Source organism: Aythya fuligula, chromosome Z (genome assembly GCF_009819795.1).
Source record: "Aythya fuligula isolate bAytFul2 chromosome Z, bAytFul2.pri, whole genome shotgun sequence".
Lineage (NCBI taxonomy): Eukaryota > Metazoa > Chordata > Aves > Anseriformes > Anatidae > Aythya > Aythya fuligula.
Window position 1 is genome coordinate 68,952,753 of NC_045593.1, and position 24,897 is coordinate 68,977,649.

General features: G+C 41.5%; 1 protein-coding gene across 1 annotated transcript in view; it reads left to right on the top strand.

Moving 5' to 3' along the window:
• The window catches only part of MTAP (methylthioadenosine phosphorylase), a 36,886-nt gene extending 12,302 nt beyond the window's left edge, over nt 1–24,584 (top strand). The window contains exons 3-8 of the mRNA XM_032205867.1: nt 2,672–2,730; nt 4,861–5,028; nt 9,351–9,453; nt 12,695–12,934; nt 14,322–14,444; nt 24,176–24,584. Of these exons, the coding sequence (XP_032061758.1) occupies nt 2,672–2,730; nt 4,861–5,028; nt 9,351–9,453; nt 12,695–12,934; nt 14,322–14,444; nt 24,176–24,214 (732 nt within the window). The 3' untranslated portion in view covers nt 24,215–24,584. The remainder of the gene's footprint in view (nt 1–2,671; nt 2,731–4,860; nt 5,029–9,350; nt 9,454–12,694; nt 12,935–14,321; nt 14,445–24,175) is intronic.
• The last annotated feature ends 313 nt before the right edge of the window (nt 24,585–24,897 follow it).

Here is a 24,897-nt window from a genome sequence, read left to right on the forward strand (position 1 = left end):
ACACGCGATATGTTTTCCCCTAAGGGCTGGTAGGGCTCAGTTTCTGGTACTCCATGCTTGTCGACACATTAACGTGTCTTTGAACACTTCTCTTCTCCTTGGCTTTATTTTCAAGCACAAAATCTCCAACTAGAAATAAATGACAGCTTTGCAGTGCAGGGATAAATTGTTTTGACAAAAAAGTTACAGGGATTTCAAAGGAAAATTCAAACATCAACATCAAATCTTAAGACACTTTTGAAAGGGTTTCCTGTTTTTCCAATCCTTTAGGGATGGTGAGTTCATGCAGAGCTTGCTGAGAGGTTGCTTACATGAGGAGAGCAGCTTATGGCAGTAATGGCATGTCTGCAAGCAGCAGAATTGGTAACAGAAACTGAGCTAAGAGCAGGCTTCTTGCTTCAAATCACATGCCAAAACCACACAAGAGTTTCAAAAACATCAACTTCCAGAAGATGGAGCTGCCCTTCTTAGCAGCCTGCATCAAGAGACATATACAGTGCAGAGGGCTGCTCAGCAGAAGACTCGGGTACAGCAGTCATTTTACATGTGATGGTCCTTCCCCAGGCTGCAGAGTGGTGTGCTGTGCTTGCTTGTGTTGCTGCTTTGGCCCTGGGCTGAGCAAAGATGGTGATTTCAGCCCGAGGAGAGATTAAGTGATTATTGAGGAATTTATTTATCGTTGTCCTGTGTAAATAAAGACCAGAGAAAAACACATTTTTTCTTACAGCTACAAGTTGCTTCTGCAAACGTGAGGGAATACAGGGGTGGGCAGTACTACGCATCCTGCTCCAAATGTTGCTGCAAAGCAGGAGATGGACTCCTTGTGACACCCAGCCAAGTGCGTCTTGCTGCAGTGATCTGCTCCATTGACGATGCCTTGTGGGCCAGCTGGGATCTGTGCCCATATGGCTGGGTTTGTGTTGGTTCAAACTGGGCTTCAGCACAGTAGTGATGTGCCCCTTGCAGGGCAGGATTTGTCCCCTAGGTGAAGGTCTCTGCAAGCAGTGGAATTGTGGAGTGTCTCTGGTAATGGATGAGACCAAGCAGGATCACAGGTTGCTCTCAGTACTGTAGCAGGATGGGAGCTCTGAAGAACATTCCCACAGAGAGGAAGATGGGGATTTTTGTTAACAGTAAATTGAGCACAAGTCAGCAGTGTGCCTTGGCAGTGAAAAGGGCCAACTGTACCCTGGGGTGCATCAGGCACCGGACTGCCAGCTGGTCCAGAGAAGGGATTGTCCTGCTCTGGTCTGTGCTGGTGCAGCCTCACCTCTAGTACTGTGAGGTTTTATGCACCACAGTGTGAGAAGGACGTAAAACTATTAGTGTCCAAAGCAGTGTGCGGTGGTTTTACTCGGGTGGGCAGCCGAGCTCCACCACAACTGCTCTCTCACTCCCCCTCCTCAAAGAGGAACGGGGAGAAAATATGATGAAAAGGGCTCAAGGGTTGAGATAAGGATGAGGAGATTGCACAGTTATTATTGGGACAGGCAAAACAGACTCAGCATAGGAAACTTATAAGATTTATTGACTATTACTAACAAGTTAGAGAAGTGAGAAGCAAAGGAAAGAAACCAAAAGCACCTTGCCCCCCCATCCGCCCTCTTCCACCTCCTCCCCCCGAGCGGCGCAGGGGAACGGGGGAATGGGGGTTATGGTCAGTCTACAGCACTTCTTCTCTGCCGCTCCTTCTCGGTCACTCTCGTCCCCTGTGCTGTGGGGTCCCACCCACGGGATGCAGTCCTTGATGAACTGATCCAGCGTGGGCTTCCCACAGGCAGCAGCTCTTCCAGAACTGCTCCAGATATGGGTCCATACCACGGGGTCCATCCCTCAGGATGAAACTAGGGCGTGTGTCCCAGGTGGGCAGCTACAAACAAGATGCTGTAGCTTAGTGGCTGGTTGGCTAGTCAGGAGGAGCACGTTGTCCTACAGCTGTGAGGGGAAAGTACATTTAATCTCTGGGTCCCTAGTCTGACCAAATGCAACCCTGCTTCTGCAGTTAGTGTACAAGAAGTTTTCTGTCATATCCAAAAGGGATATTTTCTGTTCACCTCCAAAAGGGAGGAATCCATGCAGCAGGGAAGAGGGAGTTTGTTGGGAAATGTGGGGAGCAGAAGAAAGGGTTGGAGGAGTCTGAAACGTGAGAGTGAGCTTGGTAGAAAGGGGGGAATGGGGAACGTTAGGGTAAGGGACAGATTAAAAGCAATTTCTGTTGTGGGGGGGTGTTTCTGTAGGAAATGACTCCTTTTTAGCAAAAAGCAACCAAAGTTTGCAAAGGACAGTGCTAACTGTTTTAAAGGCAACATGCTCATGATTCTTTTTCATGTTAATTCTGCTCTGTTTGAAATAACTGTTTCAACATATTTGAAAGTATTAGTGTTACAAAGTGCTATTTCAAACCTCAAAGTGGGGGCTTGCAGTTATTGTTAGTACGAACACAGAAACACTGTGAGGATCCTGGCTGATCTTCCAGTTCCACACTTGTACTAATCTGCCACGGAGAGTACAGTGATATTTCCAGTCACTGGAGAGTACAGTGATATTTCCAGTGTTATTTTTATCTCACTAGAATTCCCTTATATAGCTGTACTCCTTATTTTTAAGTAGTAGTTAAGGTTTCTGTTGTGATTGGTATGCAGTAACTCATTCTTTTTTGCTTGTTTTGCAGCCATCAGATGCTTTGATTTTGGGAAAGATAAAAAATGTGAGCTGTGTGCTGCTGGCAAGGTAAGTGAGCATCTTGAGGGATTTTATATGATGTTTTTAAGTTTTCTCAAAAATCTTCTCTTTTTACATGAGGTGAACTGAATTTTTACCCTGACTTTGTCAGGCCTGTATGTCAATCTGTACTTGGTACTCCTGTAGACTCTTCCAAGTCATCCCTTTTGATTACTGAGTCCTCTAGCTGCTACCTGCATTGCTTAGAAGGCTGCATCCCATGTAATTCTCCCTCCCTGGGTCATCTTTATTCAGATGTCTCTTACCATATTCACAGCAGATGCTGGAAGCAGGATCTGTAAATGAGTACATGGAATAGTAACACTGGCTAGCATAGCCATGGATATCTTGGATTAAAGTGCTAATAGGTGAAATATTAAAATGTTAATACAGTATCTGGACAACATGGTCTGAGCCAGCTGCTAATAACAAGGTCTATTAACAGTTCTCAAGAAGCAGAGGTGATGAATCAGGTCCAGGATCCATCCAGGTAGCCCAGGCAGGAGCAGTAGGAAACAGGGCCAGGACAGGGCTGGAGACAAGGCTGAAGCATTTGTGCAAAAATCCATCAAAAAAACAGGTCTGGAGACGAATGACAGCAAAGGTCTAAGAGCCATCCAGGAGACACGGCTGTGACACAGTTTGTGCAAAGAGAGATGGCCAGGGCCTGAGCCTGAGGGAGGGAGCACTGAGCTCATAGACACGGTGTGCCTGTGTGGAAGACAAAGTGTGAGGCTGGCCAGGGCAATTGTGACCTATTTGCAGTTAATGTCCTGACTCTTTTCATGCTAGTATTTTTCCGTTAATCAGATGACTGTTTCCAACTCCACGTTTCTGCTTGTGGTTTGCTGGCATGTTTTATTATACCTGGGAAACATTTTCTAAAATAAAAAAAAATACTAAGCCAAGGTCACATGGTTGTGCTATATCAGAATAGACCTTGGGCTACAGGTGGCTGAACCACTGTGGTGTGAGTTATTTCTTCACTGGGTTTTATGACCATTCACATATGAGTCCCACAAGTTTATTTTTGGGACCAATGTACCTGTACCTTTGCTTAGTGGTTTTTGGGGGAGAAAGGGAAGTTAACTTTGAACACCAGATTAAAAAAAAATATATATATATATATATATATATATATATATATATATTTATATTTATATATATTTATATATATATATATATATTCTGGAAGGGAATTATTACAGCTACAATATTAAACAATAAATCTACACATTTGCTAGCTTATCAGAAATGCTAATGACAACGCGGGAATCCTGCCTGACAATACTTGGTTGTGCCATGTGCAATTCCCAATTCCTGACTGATCAAGTTTTTCAAACTTTTTGCTCTCTCTGAAGGAGCTAATTGGGAAATTAAGTTCCCCCTTTCCTCCTACATATTTTGGAACAACTTTCAAATATGTTTAATGGGAGTAATGCATCTCTGTAGTGATGACAGAGATAAAATGAAAGCATGTTCTTGTAAGACTTAAGTATTTTCTGTTTTGGTGAAAAAATGATTCTGAAATGATGCAAAGTCATTCTTCTAATTTATGAAAATGGACAGATCATTTTAGAAGCAAAGAGAAAAATCTGATGATACACTACTGTTTTCTCTGAGAGGGTGACATTAAAACAGGGTATGTTTTCTGCTTCTAATTTCCTGTGATGTTCCACTCTTTTCTAGGTTAGAGAACACAAGCAATGCTTGAGTAGAAATTCTGTAGAGTTGTATATAAATCTTATAAATCTGTTGTAGTGTGTGGAAGATGTAATATTGCTATTCCCTGGGTATTCAGAATCTATGAAAATGGGTTACAAATTTCAGAGAAAAATGTTTTTTGTACCCTTAAAGATGCTAAAGTGTATTTCAGTTGTAGTTTCAAGAATTTTTTCATTACAATCTCAAAGTTCAACTTGTAAAAAAAAAAAGCTACATCATTACTTCTTGGTTCAAATATTATGAGAATCTTAATACAGTTAAGAAAACAAGCTATGCCCCAAGTTGCTGAAATGATCAGTTCCACCTCCAGTGTTGTTTAGAGAAACTACATTTCCTAGAATTCCATTTATCTGAGAGAACAAAGGCAATTCCAGTCTGATTTATTTGACTTGCTGTCAACATGCATCTTTGTAGACATGGAAGACATCATACAATTATGCCATCAAATGTCAATTACCGTGCCAATATCTGGGCTTTAAAAGAGGAGAATTGTTCACACGTTTTGGTGACTACTGCCTGCGGTTCATTACGAGAAGAAATACAACCAGGTGATCTTATCATGATTGACCAGTTTATTGACAGGTGAGTACAATCTGGTTTTAATTTTGTACTTAGTTTGGGAGGAGAAAAAAAGGTATGAGCAGGGTTAAGCTGTATAAAAATACGTTGATGTTAATTAAGCTTTTGTGGAATGAGGTGATAGTCTCAGTTCTCATGGCATCAAGGGACATTCATACAAGAAGGCACAATAGGAAGCAGGAATGAGATTGGAAGTCTAGCTCTAACAGGTACTGAAGAAATAACCAGACTTTGAAGAATGGTCTCAAGCAAACCAAAATACTGCTGCTTGGGAAGAGTCTGCTGAAGAAAAGAGGTCTCCTTGGATGTGAGGGAGGAGCATTGTAAGAGCACAAAGCACGACAAGCTTCAGAAAGATTCTGAAATGAAATGGAGAGGTGCAAGAAGGAACTCAGTAGAGTAGGATGCTGGTAGAAAAAAAGATACAGTAATAATGAGGCTGTATACAGGAGAGATGAAAACCAACATTGTGGTAAAAGATAGAGGGTGATTTTAAAACAAGAATTCATGCTAACATTTTTTATTTTTTAAAAATCATAAGGAAGTATTGTTTTCTAAAGTCTGTACTCCCATCAGTAACCCCTGCTTGATTATTCAGTGATTTGAAAAATCCAAACAAAATTCAAAAGGAAGAAGTAACATTTAAAGATCATCAACAACACCAAATAATTCAGAAGTGCAGTTGCACATGTTTACAAGTCAATTTAATATTAATATTTATAGTTGTATTATATACTAAAGTCGTATCTCTGTGATCCATCTAGTTTTAAGTTGGAATGGTTTTTGGAGTGGTTTATGAGGATTCTTTGTGCTTATATGAGACTGCTTGCAATATTTCATTGCCAGCTGAACATGTCTACTTGTTTTCTGCAATGAGGTGTTATTCAAATTCTGACGTACTGATTTTTTGTGTAACTCAAAAGTTTTTTCTTGTAAGAGAATGTATTCTAGGTACAGTGTATCTAAATGACTAAGTACCGTGAAAGAACAAGCCTCATATAGACTGCTTTGTGTTATATTGGAGTTGATTTCTGAGCGGAGAGTAGCTGTATTACTATCAGTGGATGGGATTTTTTCCTTTTTTATTTTTTTGCTGAGGCTAAAAGTATTGAGGCTGATCACTTTATTTATACAGACTAAATCATATTCATCCTTATTCTGCCAATAGTACTTGGAAGTGAGCAATTTTATATCACTATTGGTTGATGGAGGAAATGCTAAACAAAAGCATGTGGTTTGGATGATTGTGAGTAAAGCATATATTATTTTGACAACATTATAATCTAGCAGGCTCAAAGGTAGGTGTGAGGAGCCTAACTATGCTAAACCTTGATCTGCGTGCATGGTAAGAAGTAGCCCAGAGAGACCACAATTTTAAACAAGAAAGAATTGGGATGGTAGCAGGGTTATTGTCTGGTACAGATGAGGGGTGGAAGTATAGAGAAACTAACTCATGCAGAGGTCAGTCAGAAAGACAATGACAGAGACAGGAAATGAACGCAGATATGAAATCTGAGAGCATACTTCATCCAAAATGTAATTTTCAAAATTAATGATTCATTTTGAAGCTAGCTGATCTCCCACAGCTTTACATTTCCAAGCACTTGCCAGTCTGCATGAAAGACTTTCTGAGCTAGGAAGGAAATAACCAGCTTTATTAAGTTTGGATATTAGGAACATATCCCTTTCAAGAAAAAAGAAGAAAAATAAAGAAAAACATTTATATAATAAAATTGTAAAGTTACGTGTTGAGAAGAGGATTGAAAGGACGTTGGTGGTTAAGGTTGTGTTAAAAAAGCCTTAATGGTATCCTGGGCTGCATTACACAAAGCATCACTAGCAGGTGGAGAGAAGAGATCCTTCCCCTCTACTCAGCACTGGTGAGGCCACAGCTGGAGTGCTGAGTCCAGTTCTGGGCTTCCCAGTGCCAGAGAGACATGGCCATATGGAATAGAGTCCAACAGAGGGCCATAGAGATGATAGAGGGAGTGGAGTATGTCCCCTGTGAGGAAATGCTGAAAGAGCTGGGACAGTTCAGCCTGGGGAAGAGGAGGCTCTCATCAGTGTCTATAAATAAATACCTAAATAAATAAATACCTTTAGGTATAAATACCTAAAGGGAGGATGCAAAGAAGATGGAGGCAGACTCCTTTCAGGGGTTCCCTGTAACAGGACAGGAGGCAGTGGGTACAAGCTGCAGCAGAGGAGGTTCCCTCTGAGCAACATGAAGCACTTCTGTGCTGTGAAGGTGCCTGAGCACTGGCACAGGTTGCCCAGGGAGGCTGTGGAGCCTCCCTCCTTGTGGATCTTCAAAAAGACACCCAGACATGGTCACAGAATCACAGAATGTTAGGGATTGGAAGGGACCTTGAAAGATCATCTAGTCCAATCCCCCTGCCAAAGCAGGAACACCTACATCAGGTCACACAGGAATGCATCCAGGTGGGTTTTGAATGTCTCCAGAGGAGGAGACTCCACAACACCCATGGGCAGCCTGTTCTGGTGTTCTGTCATCCTCACCATGAAAAAGTTTTGTCTGATATTTAAGCAGAACCTTCTATGTTCCAGCTTACACCTGTTGCCCTTTGTCCTATCATTAGATTTCACTGAGAAGAGCCTGGCTCCGTCCTCCTGACGCTCACCCTTTACGTATTTATAAACATTAATAAGGTCACCCCTCACTCTCCTCTTCTCCAAGCTAAAGAGACACAGCTCCCTCAGCCTTTCCTTGTAAGGTAGATGCTCCACTCCCTTAACCATCCTTGCGTCTCTGTACAGGACTCTCTCAAGCAGTTTCCTGTCCTTCTTGAACTGAGGGGCTCAGAACTAGACCTGGTATTCCAGATGTGGTCTCACCAGGGCAGAGTAGAGGGGGAGGAGAACCTTTCTCGACCTACTAACCGCATCCCTTCTGATACACCCCAGGATATCACTGGCCTTCTTGGCCACAAGGGCACAGTGCTGGCTCATGGTCATCTCACTGTCCACCAGCACACCCAGGTCCCTCTCCCCTTTGTTGCTCTCCAGTAGGGCAGTCCTCAACTTACACTAGTGTCTGGGGTTGTTCTTGCCCAGATGCAGGACTCTACACTTCCCCTTTTTATATTTCATTAAGTTTCTCCTTTGCCCAATTCTCCAACCCATCAAGTTCCCACTGGATGGCAGCAGCCTTCTGGCATTTCCTCTCAGTTTAGAGTCATCAGCAAACTTGTTCTCAGTGCACTCCATTCCCTCATCCAAGTCGCTGATGAATGTGCTGTATAGTACTGGTCCCAGTACCAACCCCTGAGGAACTCCAGTAGATACAGGACTCCAACTCAACTCCGTCCCATTGACCACAACTCTCTGGCTTCTTCCCTTCAGCCAGTTCACAGTCCACCTCACTACCCAATCATCCAGACCACACAGGTCTGCAATGTACTTGAAGAAGCCCTTTCTGTTGTCCCTGACCCCTCTTGCAGAGGTTTAATTCGAAGGAGGCCTTAACTTTCCTAGTTGCCTCCCTGTGTCTGACAACAGTCTCATATTGCTCCCAAGTGACCAGCCCCTCCTTCCATGATCTGTAGACTCTCCTCTTCCACTTGAGTTTGCCCAGCAGTTCCTTGTTGAAGCATGCAGGTCTCCTGGCTCCCTTTCCTGACTTCCTACCTGTTGGGATGCTCTGTTCTTCAAGGAAGAAGCAGTCCTTGAAAGCTAACCAGCTATCTTGGGCTCCTTTTCCTTCAAGTACCTTGTCCCATGCGATTTCCCTAAGCAATTGCTTGAAAAGGCCAAAGTTGATCCTACTAAACTCCAGGGTTGCAAGTCTGCTTGGTATTCTGTTCATGCCACATGAGATCCTGAACTCCACCATCGCATGGTCAGTGCAACCAAGGCTGCCCTTAACCTTAACTCCTTCAACCAACCACTCCTTGTTAGTGAGGACAAGATCCAGCAGCGCTCCTCTCCTAGTTGGCACGCCCACCATTTGCATCAGATAGTTATCATCAGTGTTCTGGAGGAACCTCCTGGTCTGTGGATGGCTGGCTTAGTAGGCCTCCCAGAAAATGTCAGGGTAGTTGAAATCCCTCATGATAAGCAGGTCCTGGGCAACTTGCTCTGGGTGTCCCTGCTTGAGCAGGGGATTGGACCAGATGGCCTCCAGAGGTCCCTTCTACCCTGATTCTGTGATTCTCTGATTACAGGTGGTGACTGAGTGATTGCCATTGTACTGATATTTTTGTTCCCTTCAAGAATATTACGGTTTTTGACTTTTGTAAATTTATTGTTTCCTATTATCATTTGTCTCTGTTCTTCTCCCTTGAGTATATTTTCTGCTTTTCCAGGACAACTAAAAGACATTATACTTTGTATGATGGTCAGTGTTCCGCTCTTCCAGGAGTATGTCATATTCCAATGGCAGAGCCATTCTGCACCAAAACCAGAGAGGTTAGTGAATTTTGTAGATGTATTTTAAAATGTTATATTTTTATTATACTTGTTACGTATGGTGTAGTAGTCTAATTACCCACGATCAGAATATGGAGATAAACTCCTCCTCTTCCTATTTCTCAGATATGTCATGATATTAAAGAAAATTGTAAAATTTGGAAGGTATGGGAAGTAAAAGATCTTGTAGGATCTAAAGTAGGTACTTGAAACACTTTAAGAAGACACTTGGCAACCTAGATTTCTCCAGAGTCTTAATAGCAGGGCAAAATACCTTTATTTCTTGTGTAAATGACAAGAGAGCAACAGTGTGGACTAAATAGGAAGACAGAATTAGAAATTATTTCCTTTCCATTCTAAATGAAACAGCGTCTTTGGCTAAGACACTCTACATACTTGCAGTACAGAGAATTAAGAATAATACTTCAGTATTCACAGAAATGTTTCATTTGTGCTTTTGTGCATTGCTGGTCATGGTAGAGAATAATGGCCTTGTTTAAAGGATATTAAACATAGAAACTGGCCAAATTACATTTGCCTTTAGTTCTTAAATTTTGCTTCTCTTAATTTAGTCACTTCAAGATTTTCAGGCTTAGAAAACACGTAGAATAGTGTGAACTGCTGCTCTGCTTTTCAACACCTTTATAAACTTCTAGAGTGTATCTGATTAAATATGCCTTCTCAGTGTATTCTTACATCTGAGAAAAAGCAAAGGTGAAGATTGAACTCAGTGTTTTGTGCCATTGTGGAATTCTCTGATCAGAAGCTGCAGGGACTTACATTCTCAAGGGCCACAGGAGTATTTGCAAGATTAGTCATGTACATCCAACAAATTCACTCTCCGTACCATCAGTTACAACAATGAACAGGTCAAAACTGAATTACGAATCAAGTGACTCAATCTGTACCCTAAGCATCTACAAATATTTGTATTGCTGAGCTATTCTGCTTGTCACCATTTCACTTCACTGCCATTAAAAGCTATTTTTGTTAATTAGCCAAGGGACAATGTGGATTTGACATATTAACCCGTAGGTCCAAGTGTTGTTAGCGGAACATTTCAGGGCACTAGGAATGAAGGTGAAGTAAAGAATTTTTAAAGCTGAAGAGGAAACAGACTGCTATATATTATATATGTGACTATTCATACCCTTCTTCCACTAGGCAGTAAATTATGCAAAATAATTTGTAGTTTACAAGAAGCAAGAGCCTAGCCACATGCTGTTATCAAAGATTAGGTGCCGTATAGTTGTTTACTGACTTTGAGCATGTCATGTCACAACAGATTCAAGGATTTTATTGACATCTAACTGTAAACTTTATGTAATGGTTTAAAAACAGTGTTATTACTGAAATGATTAGCTATACTTCATTCTGTTTCTTCCTCATTTTTTAGAAAGCATAAGTAGATACATATAAGCCATTTCCTGAGGATGCAGGAAAAGTGCACCAAGGCTGGTTTCATCTGATTGTTAAGTATCTATCAACAATGCTCTTTAGATATTAATTTTTGTAAAAAAAAAAAAAAAAAAAGAGCAGAGAAATGCTACTTTTTCAGAGAACAAACATTTAGGTACTTCCCAGTCTCACATGTAATCATTATCTCATTAGCTCGTGCATTCTAATCAGCTTAACAGATGTTTTAAAGAAATGTTGTTTTGAGCTCCTAGAGAGGCTGAAAAGAGATGCTTTGACTTTGTTTGGAAATATCAGATAAAAGTGAATTGATTTTTTTTCCAGGAAGTGTCCCTGAAAAGTGTTGGAATTATTTCAGTTTTCCCTGATTGAGGGGACTATCATAGCTAAATGCAGTAGCAATTAAACCAAAACTGTTAATGTAGTAAGCTAATTAAGGAATTTGCATGAAAACATTTGAAAACTTTTTATTAAATTGCATTTGTGCAAATATGTGGGAAAATTCCATTGTATTTTTACACAATGTAAATCAAATGAGAACCTGAAAGTGATTTATCTTTTCTGTGATTGCAGGCTTTTGAATAACATAGTCTGCCTTGGTTGTTACTACTTCTAGAAACAGCAGCATCTTATGAGGACTGGAGTGGTAACTTTATAAAGCATTTCAGGGAAATACTTCCCAACTCCTCTCGTTTAAGTGAAATCACAGCTGAAGATTTTTATTCATTTATTAATAACACATAATTAACAGGCAAACAGTGAATTATATGTTCAGAATCAGTATAAGGGATAAGGCACAATATTAGATACAGCATGTTAATAAATACATACAAATTTCTAAAAGTCCTTCTGTGGCTGATCTCCTAAAAGTGTCATTTAGGGCCATCTACGCGTATGCACCCAGTTACATGCACAAATGCCCTTCCCCAGCATATGTGGGTTGCAAACATACCCACCCTCTTTGGGGATGGCAAGTTTGCCTACACATCTGCTGTGGGGTAGTGTGCTCCAGCAGACATTTCAGAAGTCCATGATGCTGAGAAGACAAGGCCTTTCTTTGCATGGTCATCTTAAGCAGGTGTCATTACTGTTACTTTCCTACTCAGGTCAGTTGTGGATTTTCTAGTCCCATTTACCCATGCTGGTACGCTCTCACTCTTACGGTATCAACTATTGCTTCCCAAGCCATGTACCAAGAATGGAAATCATGATGATGATTTCATCATCATGATGTACGTGATCCTTGTTGGAAATATAAGGACTATTAAAAAATAAAAATAAAAATATACACGTACAGCTCAGCCACAAGCAATAGGGAAAACGTAAAAGTTTCAGATTCCCAGGGTACTCTTTAAAGTATACACTTAGAAAGTTTTGTAAACTTTCAAAAAGTGAATTTCATATTTTCCCCATCTTAACTCCAACACTGTGGCAATGCAGTGCTTGGTGGTGTAAGCCTGTAGCATTTCATGATTCTGTTCTTAAAGTAAGCAAAGCCTAAATATAACTAAATATAAATATAACAGAATGTTTCTGTTTTCCAATCTCCTTGGTCTACTCTGAAAACAGTAAGCCAAGTGATACAATCAAAATCAGGTGAACCCAATATCATTCTTATTAGTAATACTATTAATTTATCTTGCTGGATGAGAAAACTGAAACTAATTGTTGCATTTGGACAGCTGTAGCCATGTGAATACTGCTTAGTATCAGGGTAATATTTTTTTGTATATAAGATTTTATTTTTGTGTGTGTGTGTGTGTGAGATGCAGAGCAGTGCACCAGGGAAATTATTTGCTTTTCCTTATATTGGCATGCTTTGCAGGTTCTTATTGAGATTGCAAAGAAGCTTGGGCTGCAATGTCATTCTAAGGGGACAGTGATCACAATTGAAGGCCCACGTTTCAGTTCTCGAGCAGAAAGCTTGATGTTTCGCAGCTGGGGAGCTGATGTTATCAACATGACCACAGTGCCTGAAGTGATACTCGCAAAAGAAGCTGGAATGAGTTATGCAAGTATTGCTATGGCAACAGATTATGACTGCTGGAAGGAGCATGAAGAAACAGTGAGTGCAACTTTTTTCCTCTGAGTCTTGTTCAAAAGGATCTGGATGAGAACCTTTATGTAGTTTTTGGCAGAGGTCACATACTAAATTAAATCTGGTTTTACTTAGTGTTGAAGAATTACTCTGGAGTAACAATTGTAAAGTAAGAATAGAAACAGATGTTGCTACCTCCTTCATTTTTATAAACTCGCCTTACTGCTAGCAAACCATTTAGCACCTTGTGTCTGAATCAAGGGGGCTGTATGTATGAAGTTAGTGTGAGATTGTCTCTTGTAATCTGTCTGGTGTTTTTTCTTTTGCAACTCTTTGCAAAAGGTTATGTCTTCTTTAGTTCTTTTTCTTGTGGAATACACTTGGGCCAAACTACCAGTGAAAAGCTTCCACAAATAGCCTGTTAAATCATAGTCATCATAGAAAGGAACAGCAGAACTTTACTGCATGATACAACAGAGCCAGTTTAGTTGGACACCTGATAATTTGCCTAAGTAACTGGAAAACTTCTCTCTCGATTTTTATGTATACAAATAAATTCTTTCCCACACCCCTGTACAGTATCACTTAAACTACTTCTAATTTCTCAGATGCATTCTGAATCTTGCCTCCATTTTTCTGCAGCACTGTTTGAACATGGACTGAGCACTGCTGCAAAAACACTAGTAAATAGAGATGACATAGATTTTTGTGGAGCCAGCAGTTCCTGAGGCATACGCTTCCATAATATAAAACTACTTAGTATCAGATACAGCTTAGCACACATAGAACATTTATTATTATTAAATTGAATTTCTGACTATCCAAAATATTTTTTATCCTCTAATATTCATCAGTACACAAAAAAAAAGTATCAAGTCTTTGGTAAAATTAATACACACATCTGTACTGTGCTATAATAAAGAGCCCTCTGTGACATTTTATTTCAAGTTCCCTGTAACACAGGGAGAACAGAACTGGTGACTTCTCTGCAAATTCCACAGAGATTTAATAATTACTTGTTTTACTTAGCTTTTGCTTTTTCTTATTTTTTTAGGTTATCACTTTATCCAGATGTGTTAGTTTTAGTTTATTATGATTCATAAATACGCCTAGAAAGCAATATGTTTTTTCTCTAGTGACTTTACTTGTAATGTGTTCAAATTAAAAGCTCAACCAACATTTTTTTTGAGTATGAAGTTCATAGGACCAAGCTATAACATACAATCAAACGTACACTCCCAGAGGAAAGAAGTTTTAGCAGCTAAAATGATCATGACATTTTAAAATACATACTGTGTTTTTGTCTGTGCTTCACCTTTTCACTTAGAGCTGGATTAGTTGAATAAATTTAGTTGGAGCATTTAAATGTGTGCCATAAAAAATGAATTACCACTCAGTTCAATTTCATTTGTAGGTTTCAGTGGATAAAGTTTTAAAGACGCTGAAAGAGAATGCAAATAAGGCTACTAGCATACTCCTTAGTGCTATACCTCTGATAGGCTCCATGGAATGGACAGACACCCTGCACACCTTGAAAGTAAGTACACATATAAGGCCAGTTTGTACTGGGGCAGCGTATGCATATGTACAAGTCATGTAGGTGTATGCTGTAAAATGTTTCTGATTAAATCATAATTTTTTTAACTAGGTGCTTTAACAAACCAAATCTATTCAAGATGGACAAATATATTCATTAAGAGTTTTACAAACTTTGCTGCAAAAATTCAATTTTAGCTTCATTTTCATGGCAAGAGTTATGAAAGGTAAAAAGATTAAAGACATCTATATATGGACACTGAAGTATACGCTTCACAGCACAGTGTACTGGTTTAACCCAACCAGCAGCTAAGCACCACACAGCCATTCGCTCCCCCTGCCTTCATCCCCCATGAAATGGGGGAGAAAATCAAAGGGAAAAAATCAAAAGGAAAGCCTGTGGATTGAGGCAGAAACAGTTTATTAGGATAGAAAAGAAAGGAAAATAATAATGATAATAGTACTACTAATAATAATGTTTACAAAACAAGTGATGCACAATGCAATTGCTCACCACCTACTGACCGATACCCAGCCTATCCCCAAGCAGCCGGTCCCCCCACCCCGGCCAGCTCCCCCATATTAATTGTTCAGCATGACATCAGATGGTATGGAATACCCCTTTGGCCAGTTTGGGTCAGCTGTCCTGGTTCTGTCCCCTCCCAGCTCCTGCTGTACCCCTAGCCTGCCCACTGGCAGGACAGAGCAAGAAGCTGAAAAGTCGTTGGCTTCGTGTAACCACTGCTCTGCAACAATTAAAACATAGGTGCGTTACCAGCATTGTTCTCATCCTAAATCCAAAACACAGCACCATACCAGATACTAGTAGAAAAATTAACTCAATCCTAGCCGAAACCAGGACACACAGGTAAGATAAAAATTTTGGCGAGTATACTGCTGAGAAACCTTTACATCTGCTCAGCTATAGATTAAGTCCTGGAACAATGGAAGACCAAGTGTTGAAGACTGAAATGAATCAAAAACATTGTGTTCTCTTTAACGTGTATAATGTGAGGAGTTTGTTACAAAATATGTGTAATAGCCAGATTGAAATTATTAGAACTGGATTCACCCACATGCTTTCAGATCCAAAGAGCATGAAAAAAAGAATGGAAAATAATATTATTCAATAATACCTTAGTGATGGATTTCTTAGGCAGATTTTTTTCTGAGACTAGAGTTTCCTTTTATGTTTTTTTAACATTGCCACAGTTTCACGGGAGTACTTGAGATTCCTTTCTGTCTACAGGATAGAGGAAGGGAACAATGTTAAAATTGTTTGGATGTCTGTCCAACTTCTTAAGGTTCTTGTGACAAATAGCTACTTCTGACAGTCCAAGTGTGTGTAGCATGAGATGAACTGAGGATTACATTGGGATGGTGTGTGAGAGAGCGAAAGAGAATTGGAATGTGAGAGAGCGTACAGAAGTGTGCCAGAAAGAGGTGTTAGTGGAAGCAGCATTCTGAAAAGGAGGAAGCCTGTTGGGGAAACAAAGGAGTCCAATCTCTGATGCTCTTTCCACTTAAAGGTTCTTTCTTTCTCTTTTCTAAAAATTACTATGTTTACAGAAACTTAAACAAGTAAGAAAGACAAAACCAGACATGTCCATGTGTACCTGAAAGTGTTCCCTGAAACTCAACTATCAACAGAATTGTCTGTGCTGTCAAAATCTTCAGTGTCTTTTGATGGGTATAAAAATTTGTTTCATTTCTGGTCTGGTTCTCTTGTCAGTGATTCTCATATGTGGTTTAGTCCATGTCCTAAAAGAAAGACTTACTAAGTTAAATTCCCTGCAGATTCTTGTAAGCATACTTGAACAGGTCAGATTCATGGAATTTCAACCCCAAACCCTGAAATGAGTGACTTTGGATTATGTTTTCAACTTCTCCTCACTTAAGTTCCAGTTATCAGGAATAGCTATTAGTTGTTTTTCATGTCCCCTCTACACATCTGTGAGAGGCAACAACATTTTCCCCTTCCTCTGTGCAGTCTTTGGGAAGTTGTGGCATAAATGGAAAAGGGAGGCAGCAGTACCAGTATTCCTTCTCCCTTCTAATCCACACAAAGCATTTTCAGAGGACTTAACTACATTTTTTGTTAAATACTAGCTGTAAAAAAAAAAAAAATCCTCTGGCAACTACTTTAAAAAATGTGCTAGATATACCTCAGCTATTTTATTCATGGTGGTGTGCAAGGACCTTATAGAATCATAGAATCATAAAGGTTGGAAAAGACCTCCAAAATCATCTGGTCCAACTATCCCCCTACCAGCACTATAACCCACTAAACTATGTCCCTAAGCGCCACATCCAGACTTTACTTGAACACCCCCAGAGACAGTGACTCCACCACCTCTCTGGGCAACCTGTTTCAATGCCTGACTGCTGTTTCTGAGAATAAATGTCTCCTAATTTCCAACGTGAACCTCCCCTGGCACACCTTGAGGCCATTCTTTCTTGTCCTATCACTGGTTATCTGTGAGATGAGGCCAACCCCCAGCTCCCCACAACCTCCTTTCAGGTAGTTGTGGAGAGCTATAAGGTCTCCCCTGAGCCTCCTCTTCTACAGACTGAACAACCCCAGTTCCCTCAGCAACTCCTCATAGGACTTGGCTTCCAAGCCCTTACCCTTCTCTCGACACGTTTCAGGGCCTCGATGTCCTTCTTGTAGTGAGGGGCCCAAAACTGAACACAGGACTCAAGGTGTGACCTCACCAGAGCAGAGTACAGGAGGACGATCACCTCCCTGCTCCTGCTGGCTACACTATTCCTGACACAAGCCAGGATGCTGTTGGCCTTCTTGGCCACCTGGGCATGCTACCAGCTCATGTGCAGGCGAGCGTCAACCAACACCCCCAATGCCAAATCTTTTTCCTCTGCATAGCTTTCCAGCCACTCTGCCGCAAGCCTGTGGTGTTGCATGGGGTTTTTGTGGCAAAAGTGCATGACCTGGCACTTAGCCATGTTGAACCTCATCCCATTGGCCTCTGCCCATTGACCTATCCTGTCCAGATCCCTCTGCAGGGCCTCCCTACCCTCCGGCAGATCGACACTTCCCCCCAGTTTGGTGTCATCTACAAACTTACTGAGGGAGCACCCAATTCCCTCATCCAAATCATCAGTAAAGATAGATAGAGAGTGGACCCCAACACCGACCCCTGGGGAACACCGCTCATGACTGGTCACCAGCTGGATTTAACTCCATTCACCGCTACTCTTTGGGCCTGGCTGTCCAGCCAGTTTTTAGCCTAGCAAGGAGTGTACCTGTCCAAGCCATGGGCTGACAGTTTCTCCCAGAGAGAAACTGTGGAAGATTGAGTCAAAGGCTGTGCTGAAGTCTAGGTAGACTACGTCAACAGCCTTTCCCTCATCCCCCAAGCAGTTACAGAAGGAGATGAGGTTGGTCAGGTAGGACCCGGATTTCATGAACTTTCCCAAGTAAATAATGCTGCAAAGGTACTGAGGGATCTAACTCCAAATCTGGAAGGTGTACTTGAATAAACAGTGAAATAGTGTCTTGTTGCTTCTGTTTGTATGATTGTCTCGATTCTTCATAGGGAATGAAAGAGCAAGTGGCTGGAAAGAACTGACACCAAGTGTGTAAGGTTCCCATACTCTTCTACCATTTCATTGTCAACTGTTTAAAACACCAATTCAATTGCTTTCTGCAGCTTTTGAACTACTATTTTCTGAAAGAAAACATGATACATGAAGAGGATGGAGCACTTCTTTCTAATGTTGCTTCTTAGGCTCCTTCTCTTAAGTGTCTGCTGCTACCTAGTATTAGTGATGACTTTTGAGATAGTTTCACTTTGACTTGGCAATTCTTATGTGTTTATGCTCTTTGCTGGTAGTGGCTTGGTTTGAGTGATAATATACTGAGAAAGGAAGTTGGTCTGAAGGTACTAAAAGTATTGGAAACAGGAACTAGGTATTGGCAGTAGGGGTTGAGATCTGATGTCAGGAGAGTAAGAGTCATACTGTTTCTGCTTTAATAGGACAAAGCAGTGTGGACAAGTGGCAGGAAAGTCTGAGGTTTGGAAGTGTTGCTTTAATTTTATTTTTTAGGAAGGGCTGGAAAGGCTAGCAATCTCTCTGAGACGTTAAATAGTGGTAGATGCAGGGCTGGTCCTGTGTTTCCATGTTTGTGGATAAGGAGAGAGGCAATTACTTGATACAGCAAAGAGAGAGAGATGTTTGTGCCTCATTGTGAGTATGTAGTTGAGCCATTAAGTTAAACATATCTTATTTTTGTTGATGCAAAATGTTATGTGGATTTTGTTCTGGCAGCTTTAAAGGTCAGCTGATGAGGGTTTTTTGAACATTTTCACAGGTACCTTTTCCCAATGCTTAAAGGCAGCACCTTGTGTGTGCCTTGTGAACTGTGCAAGCTTGTACTCAGCAGTCAGTTACCAAGAGAAACCCTGCCAGCTTACACTCAGGCTGCAGCTGGGTATCTCAAACAGGCATTTGCTGGTGTCTCTTTCTAGTGTTTGGGGAAGCATGTAAAACCATAAAATTCTGCGTGGATAAAACTTTTCCTTTCTGACCTCTGTAATCTGGCTACTGTGACTGGAGAGACTTCACCAGACAGGTGCAAAGGTGTTGCAAGGCTCCTTGCCCAGCTGCATTACTTGCCTCTTTCCCAAGAGGTGTGTTTCCTACTTAACCATACAAGCACATGGAGGTGTCACCTCTGAAGCTCACAGTGGCATTTCAGGAAACCCTGGATGTTGAAGCAAGGAAGTTCAAGGGCTGTTTTCCTGCTCATGGTTAGGCTGCTTGCCATCCATTCTACGTTGTGTCTTTTTGCCTGTGATATGCCAATTAGTTTAAGCCTAATATGAATGTTAGCATTTTTTAACTACCAACACATCTTTAGGCCAGTATTTTGTGGCCATGTTGCTGTAAAAGGAGACCATTCTCCAGGCTCAGGTTACATGACTTTGAAAAAAAAACTTGAAGTAAACTTTTCTGTATGCACACTATCTTCCCAGCTGAGACACAGTCAGCATACAAAGCCCTTACTCTTTCAGAACAGGTGTGATCGCATTGTGTTTCTGTCATTGATCAGGAAACACAGATCATCCCAATAGTCCACATGTCTGACTGGTGTCGGGGAAATTTGTGATGAGTGATGAACAGCTTGTATGACTGGACTGTTGTCATGGAGGCCTATGTGCTTTTTAGGAAAGGCAGGCCAGGAAGGTGAGGTGGTGGAGTTGTACTTTATGTGAGAGAGCAACTGGAATGCATGAAGCTCTGCCTAGGGGTGGTTGAAGAGAGAGTTGAGAGCTTATGGGTAAGGATTAGAGGACAGGCTACCATGGCTGATACTATTGTGAGTTTTTGCTACAGGCCACCTGATCAAGAAGAGGAGGTAGATGAAGCCTTCTACAGACAGCTGGAAGTACCCTCACAATCATAGGCCCTGGTTCTTATGGGGGACTTCAGCCACCCTGATATCTGCTGGAAAGACCACACAGCTTGACAAAAACAGTCCAGGAGGTTTCTGCAGAGCAGTGATAACTTTTTGACACAGTTGGTGGAGGAGCCAACAAGGAGAGGTGTGCTGCTGGACCTTGTATTAACAAAGAAGGTCTGGCTGGAGATATGAAGGTTAGGACAGCCATGGCTTGAGTGACCATGAGATGCTGGAGTTCAGGATCTTGCAAGGGAGAAGCAGGGCAAAAAGTAGGATCACAACCCTGGACTTCAGGAGAGCAAACTTTGGCCTCTTAGGGACCTATTTGGAAGAATCCCATGGGTGAGGGCCCTGGAAGGAAAGGGAGTCCAAAAGAGCTGGTCGGTATTCAAACATCACTTCCTTCAAGCTCAAGATCGATGCATCCCTATGAGTAAGAATGCCAGCAAAGGGGGCAGAAGACCTGCATGGATGGAAAAGGAGCTCCTGGCAAACCTCAAACACAAGAAGAAAGTATAGAGCATGTGGGAAAAGGGACAGGCCACTTGGGAGAAATATAGGGACATTGTCAAAGTATGCAGGGATGTGACAAGGAAGCCCAAGGTCCATTTGATTTTAAATCTGGCAAGGGATGGCAAGAGCAACAAGAAGAGCTTCTTCACATCCATCAGTAGTAAAAGGAAGATGGGAAAATGTTGGGCCTGCTGCTGAATGGGGTGGTGCCCTGGCAATGAAGGATACAGAGAAGGCAGAGTTGCAGAATGCCTCCTTTGCTTCGGCCTTCACCGCTAAGACCAGCCCTCAAGAATCCCAGGCCCTAGAGACAAAAGAAGAAGTCTAGAGAAAGGAGGAATTCCCGTTGGTTGAGGAGGATTGTGTCAGAGATCATTTAAGCAAACTTGACATCCACAAATCCATGGGCCCCCATGGAAGGCACCCACGGGTGCACTCTCCATCAACGTTTGAAAGGTCATGACGAACAGGAGAGGTGCCTGAGGACTGGAAGAAAGCCAGTGTCATGCCAGTCTTCAAAAAGGACAAGAAGGAGGATCCAGGCAACTACAGGCCAGTCAGCCTCACCTCATCCCTGGAAAGGTGATGGAACAGCTCATCTTGGAAGTCATCTCCAAGCATGTGGAGGATAAAAAGGTGATTGGGAATAGTCAGCATGGATTCACCAAGGGGAAATCGTACTTAACCAATCTGATAGCCTTCTGTAATGGGGTGACTGGCTTGGTAGATGCAGGGACAGCAGTGGATGTTGTCTACCTTGGCTGCAGCAAGGCTTTTGACACTGTCTCCCGTAACATCCTTGTGGACAAGCTCAGGAAGTGCAGGATAGATGAGTGGACAGTGAAGTGGATTGAGGAGTGGCTAGAAGGCTGAGCTCAGAGGGTTTAGTCCGCAATGCAGGGGGTCGGTACTTGGTCCAATCTTGTTTGATTTATTCATCAGTGCCCTGGATGATGGAACAGAGTGCACCCTCAGCAAGTTTGCTGATGACCCAAAGCTGGGAGGAGTGGCTGATACCCCAGAGAACTGTGCTGCCATTCAGAGGGACCTGGACAGCCTGGAGAGATGGGTGATGAGAAACCTCATGAAATAGAACAAGGGCAAGTTCAGGGTCCTGCACCTAAGGAGGAATAACCCCAAGCACCAGTACATGCTGGGGGCTGACGTGCTGGAGAGCAGCTGTGTAGAGAGGAACCTGGGTGTCCTGGAGGACAGCACACTGACCATGAGTCAGCAATGTGCCCTTGTGGCCAAGAAGGCCAATGGTATCCTGAGGTGCAATGAGAATAGTGTTGCCAGCAGGTGAAGGGAGGTGATCCTCCTTCTCTGCTCAGCCCTGGTGAGGCCACACCTAGAGTATTGTGTCCAATTCTGGGCTCCCCAGTACAAGAGGGGCATGAAGCTACTGGTGTAAGTCCAGCACAGGGCTACCAAGCTGATTAGAGGACTGGAGCATCTGTCATACAAGGAGAGGCTGAAAGCTGGGCCTGTTTAGCTTGGAGACGAGAAGACAGAGAGATCTTATCAATGTATATGATTATCTGAAGGCAGAGTGTCAAGAGGATGGAACCGGACTATTTTCAGTGGTGCCCAGTGACAGGACAAGAGGCAACGAGCACAAACTGAAGCACTGGATGTTCTGGCTGAATATGAGGGAGGAACTTTTTTACTGTGAGGGTGACAGAGCACTGGAATGGGTTGCCCAGAGAGGCTGTGGAGTTTCCTTCTCTGGAGATATTCAAAACCCCCCTAGATGTGATCATGTGCATCATGCTCTAGGTAACCCTGCTTGGCAGGGGGTTGGACTGGATGATCTCCTTCCAACCTTAACCACTCTGTGACTGTATGCACAGTTGGATCTTCTGGTCACTGAAAATATTTGTATAGTAAGATGATAATCATTGGCGGTTACTGCTGTAATGCCCACAAAATCATGGAGTTCAAGATCCTGTGGAAACAAAGAAGGCAAATAGCAGAGCACAGATGCTGAACTTGAGGTGAGCATACTTGTTTAACGAGTAAACAAGTAGGTAGCATCTCATGGGAGGCAGCTCTGAAGAGGCAAAGAGCTCTGGAAGGCTAGCAGATCTTTAAGGTCAGCATTCTCCAAGTGTAAGAGTGATCCAAACAGAGACCAATCAGGAAACAGGGAACAGAGCTCCAGTGCAAAAATGCAGAATTCAAAAATTGGAAGCAAGACCAAGCTACAAAGGAGAAATCCAGAAGCAAGACCAGAAAGAAAGGAGAAATCCAGAAGCAAGGCATATACAGATGGTTTGAGGGAAATGAAATCTTGCCTGTAATTGACACTTCGAAGGGACATCAAAGAAAACTAGAACATCTTCAGCCATTGTATGATTTCAAAAGCTGATCAAGGAAAATATGGGCTTACTACTGAATGAAGTAAACAAATTTGTAACAACAGACACTTTCCAAATGGAACTAGTATAATAGATTCTTATTATCTTTGTTGGGAAAAGTATTGGTGAGAGAGAAAAACTGACTTGTTGAAAAGATTCTTAGCTCACAATTGTGAATTGAGCTTTGTACTTTTATTGCGATAGGATTCATACCCTTGAGGTTTGGAAGAGAATCTGTGCTGAAATGGTAAAATGAACTTCATGTTGTAACTGATTTTTTTTACTATTTATGTGTAAGAAAATCAGCTATAGTAGGGCATCAGATCTTCTGTGAATGCTCCTCAGGTGAACTTAATGACTATTTGAGGAATCCTGCAGATATTGCCTGCCTTTTTTAAACTACTGTACCAGCCTTTGTGAAATGATGTTTGTCAGAGCTCTCTGATAAGAGGGAATGGTCTATTCAGATAAGAGAGCTGTAAATACTATAGGATGGTTTAGACTGGGCAAGGTATACATAGACATATTTCAGCACACTTCATCTTTGACGTACTTGGACTTAATATGTTTGGTACCTGGCAAGTCAAATGGCATAAAAGTTAGCTTTTTCAGTCATTTTTTCTAGTTTATGATTGATACCTACATTCATAATGTATGTATCTCAAGCTCTGATCTTAAGGATGTTCTTGACTAATTTTCTTTCCCAAAAAAACTCCCAATCGGTGAGCCCACTTATATGACTAGAGTGAATTGGCTCAGGTGAATAAGGTGGAAAGTAAATTAATTGAGAGTTCACTTAACTGTAGTTGTATCAGTTTGTGTACTGTGGCCCTTGCAGGCTAAGGACCTCTCAAGAAAACTGAAGTTTAAAAGTTTATCAGGTCCTACTGTTGAATGTGGCTGATGTCAAAGTTGCCTGTCTCTGCATATCATGAACATTTAATTCACTCCCAATCAATGCACCTTTAGAGAAAGGTTTTCTGTTCTTTATAGCTGTACTTGAAAATTGTTGATGAACCAACCATGTAAAATATCATCTTGTTAGGGAACTTCACTTTCAGAGCATTCTGATGACATTTATGAAGAGCTTTATACGAATGCAATGTATGTAGATGAAAAACAAAAGCTGCACATTTTTTCATTTGTAGCCTGCAAGCCTAAAAACCTTAATTTTAGTCTTGTGTTTGTACAGTATGATCATTGGTTCTCAATACCAATGTGCACGTTACATACAGCTACATAAAGCTGTAGTGACAAGTTCTTGAACCCTCAAAATTCTTTTAACATCTATGGTGTTTGGGGAAGTTGGAGATGCTACACATATGGAAAGGGGTACACCTGTTTGCAAGCTGAATGGAAGCTATGTAGCCTGCCTTTACACTGAAAGTAAATCTATCAGAGGAGATACTCATTTACTTTGATTTTGTATTTCAGACAACTGTGCAGTGTTCAGTCATTCTGCCAAAGCAGTAACAGCCTGGATGGACTGAAGTTTGAGTCCTCACAAAGAAGAGTGGACTACTTCCAAATTTCCAGAGGGGATAATATCTTCGAATACCATGAAAAGTATGAAAGAATGGTGTAAACATTGACCAATTACAATGTATAAGACAGCTTTTGTAATCTTGGTCATGCTTAGTAATCTACAAAATAGTGAAAGTTAGGTTTTGAGTATGTTTTAAACTTGGAATACCTGTACTATATCATTTCATTGGACAGTAGAAAGCAGATTCACAAGTATGGTATTTGCTTTGCTATTTCTGCATCTTATTGTTTCGTCTGATGGGGATACTGGTTACCATTCATTTCAGAAACAAACCAGAAAAATTAGTATGTAATTTCATAATAAAATTATACTATTTTTATACATTATCCATATTTTTATTTCAGTATTTTTGATACGCAGTTTTTTTGTTTGTGTGCTAGAAGAAACAGTTTAATAGTAGGAATCACCGAATGGTTTGAGTTGGAAGGGCCCTTAATGATGTGGTGTAATTGCCTGAAGAAACTAGAAAAATAAAACTAACATTTGCATTTTTAAGGAAAAGGTACAGCATTGAAGAGGTTTTCAGGGTAGGGCATAACTGCATTACCTGAGCGTTCCCTAGGCTCCCAACCTTAGATGCTATCGCGCTGGGGAAACTTGGTGTGCTAGC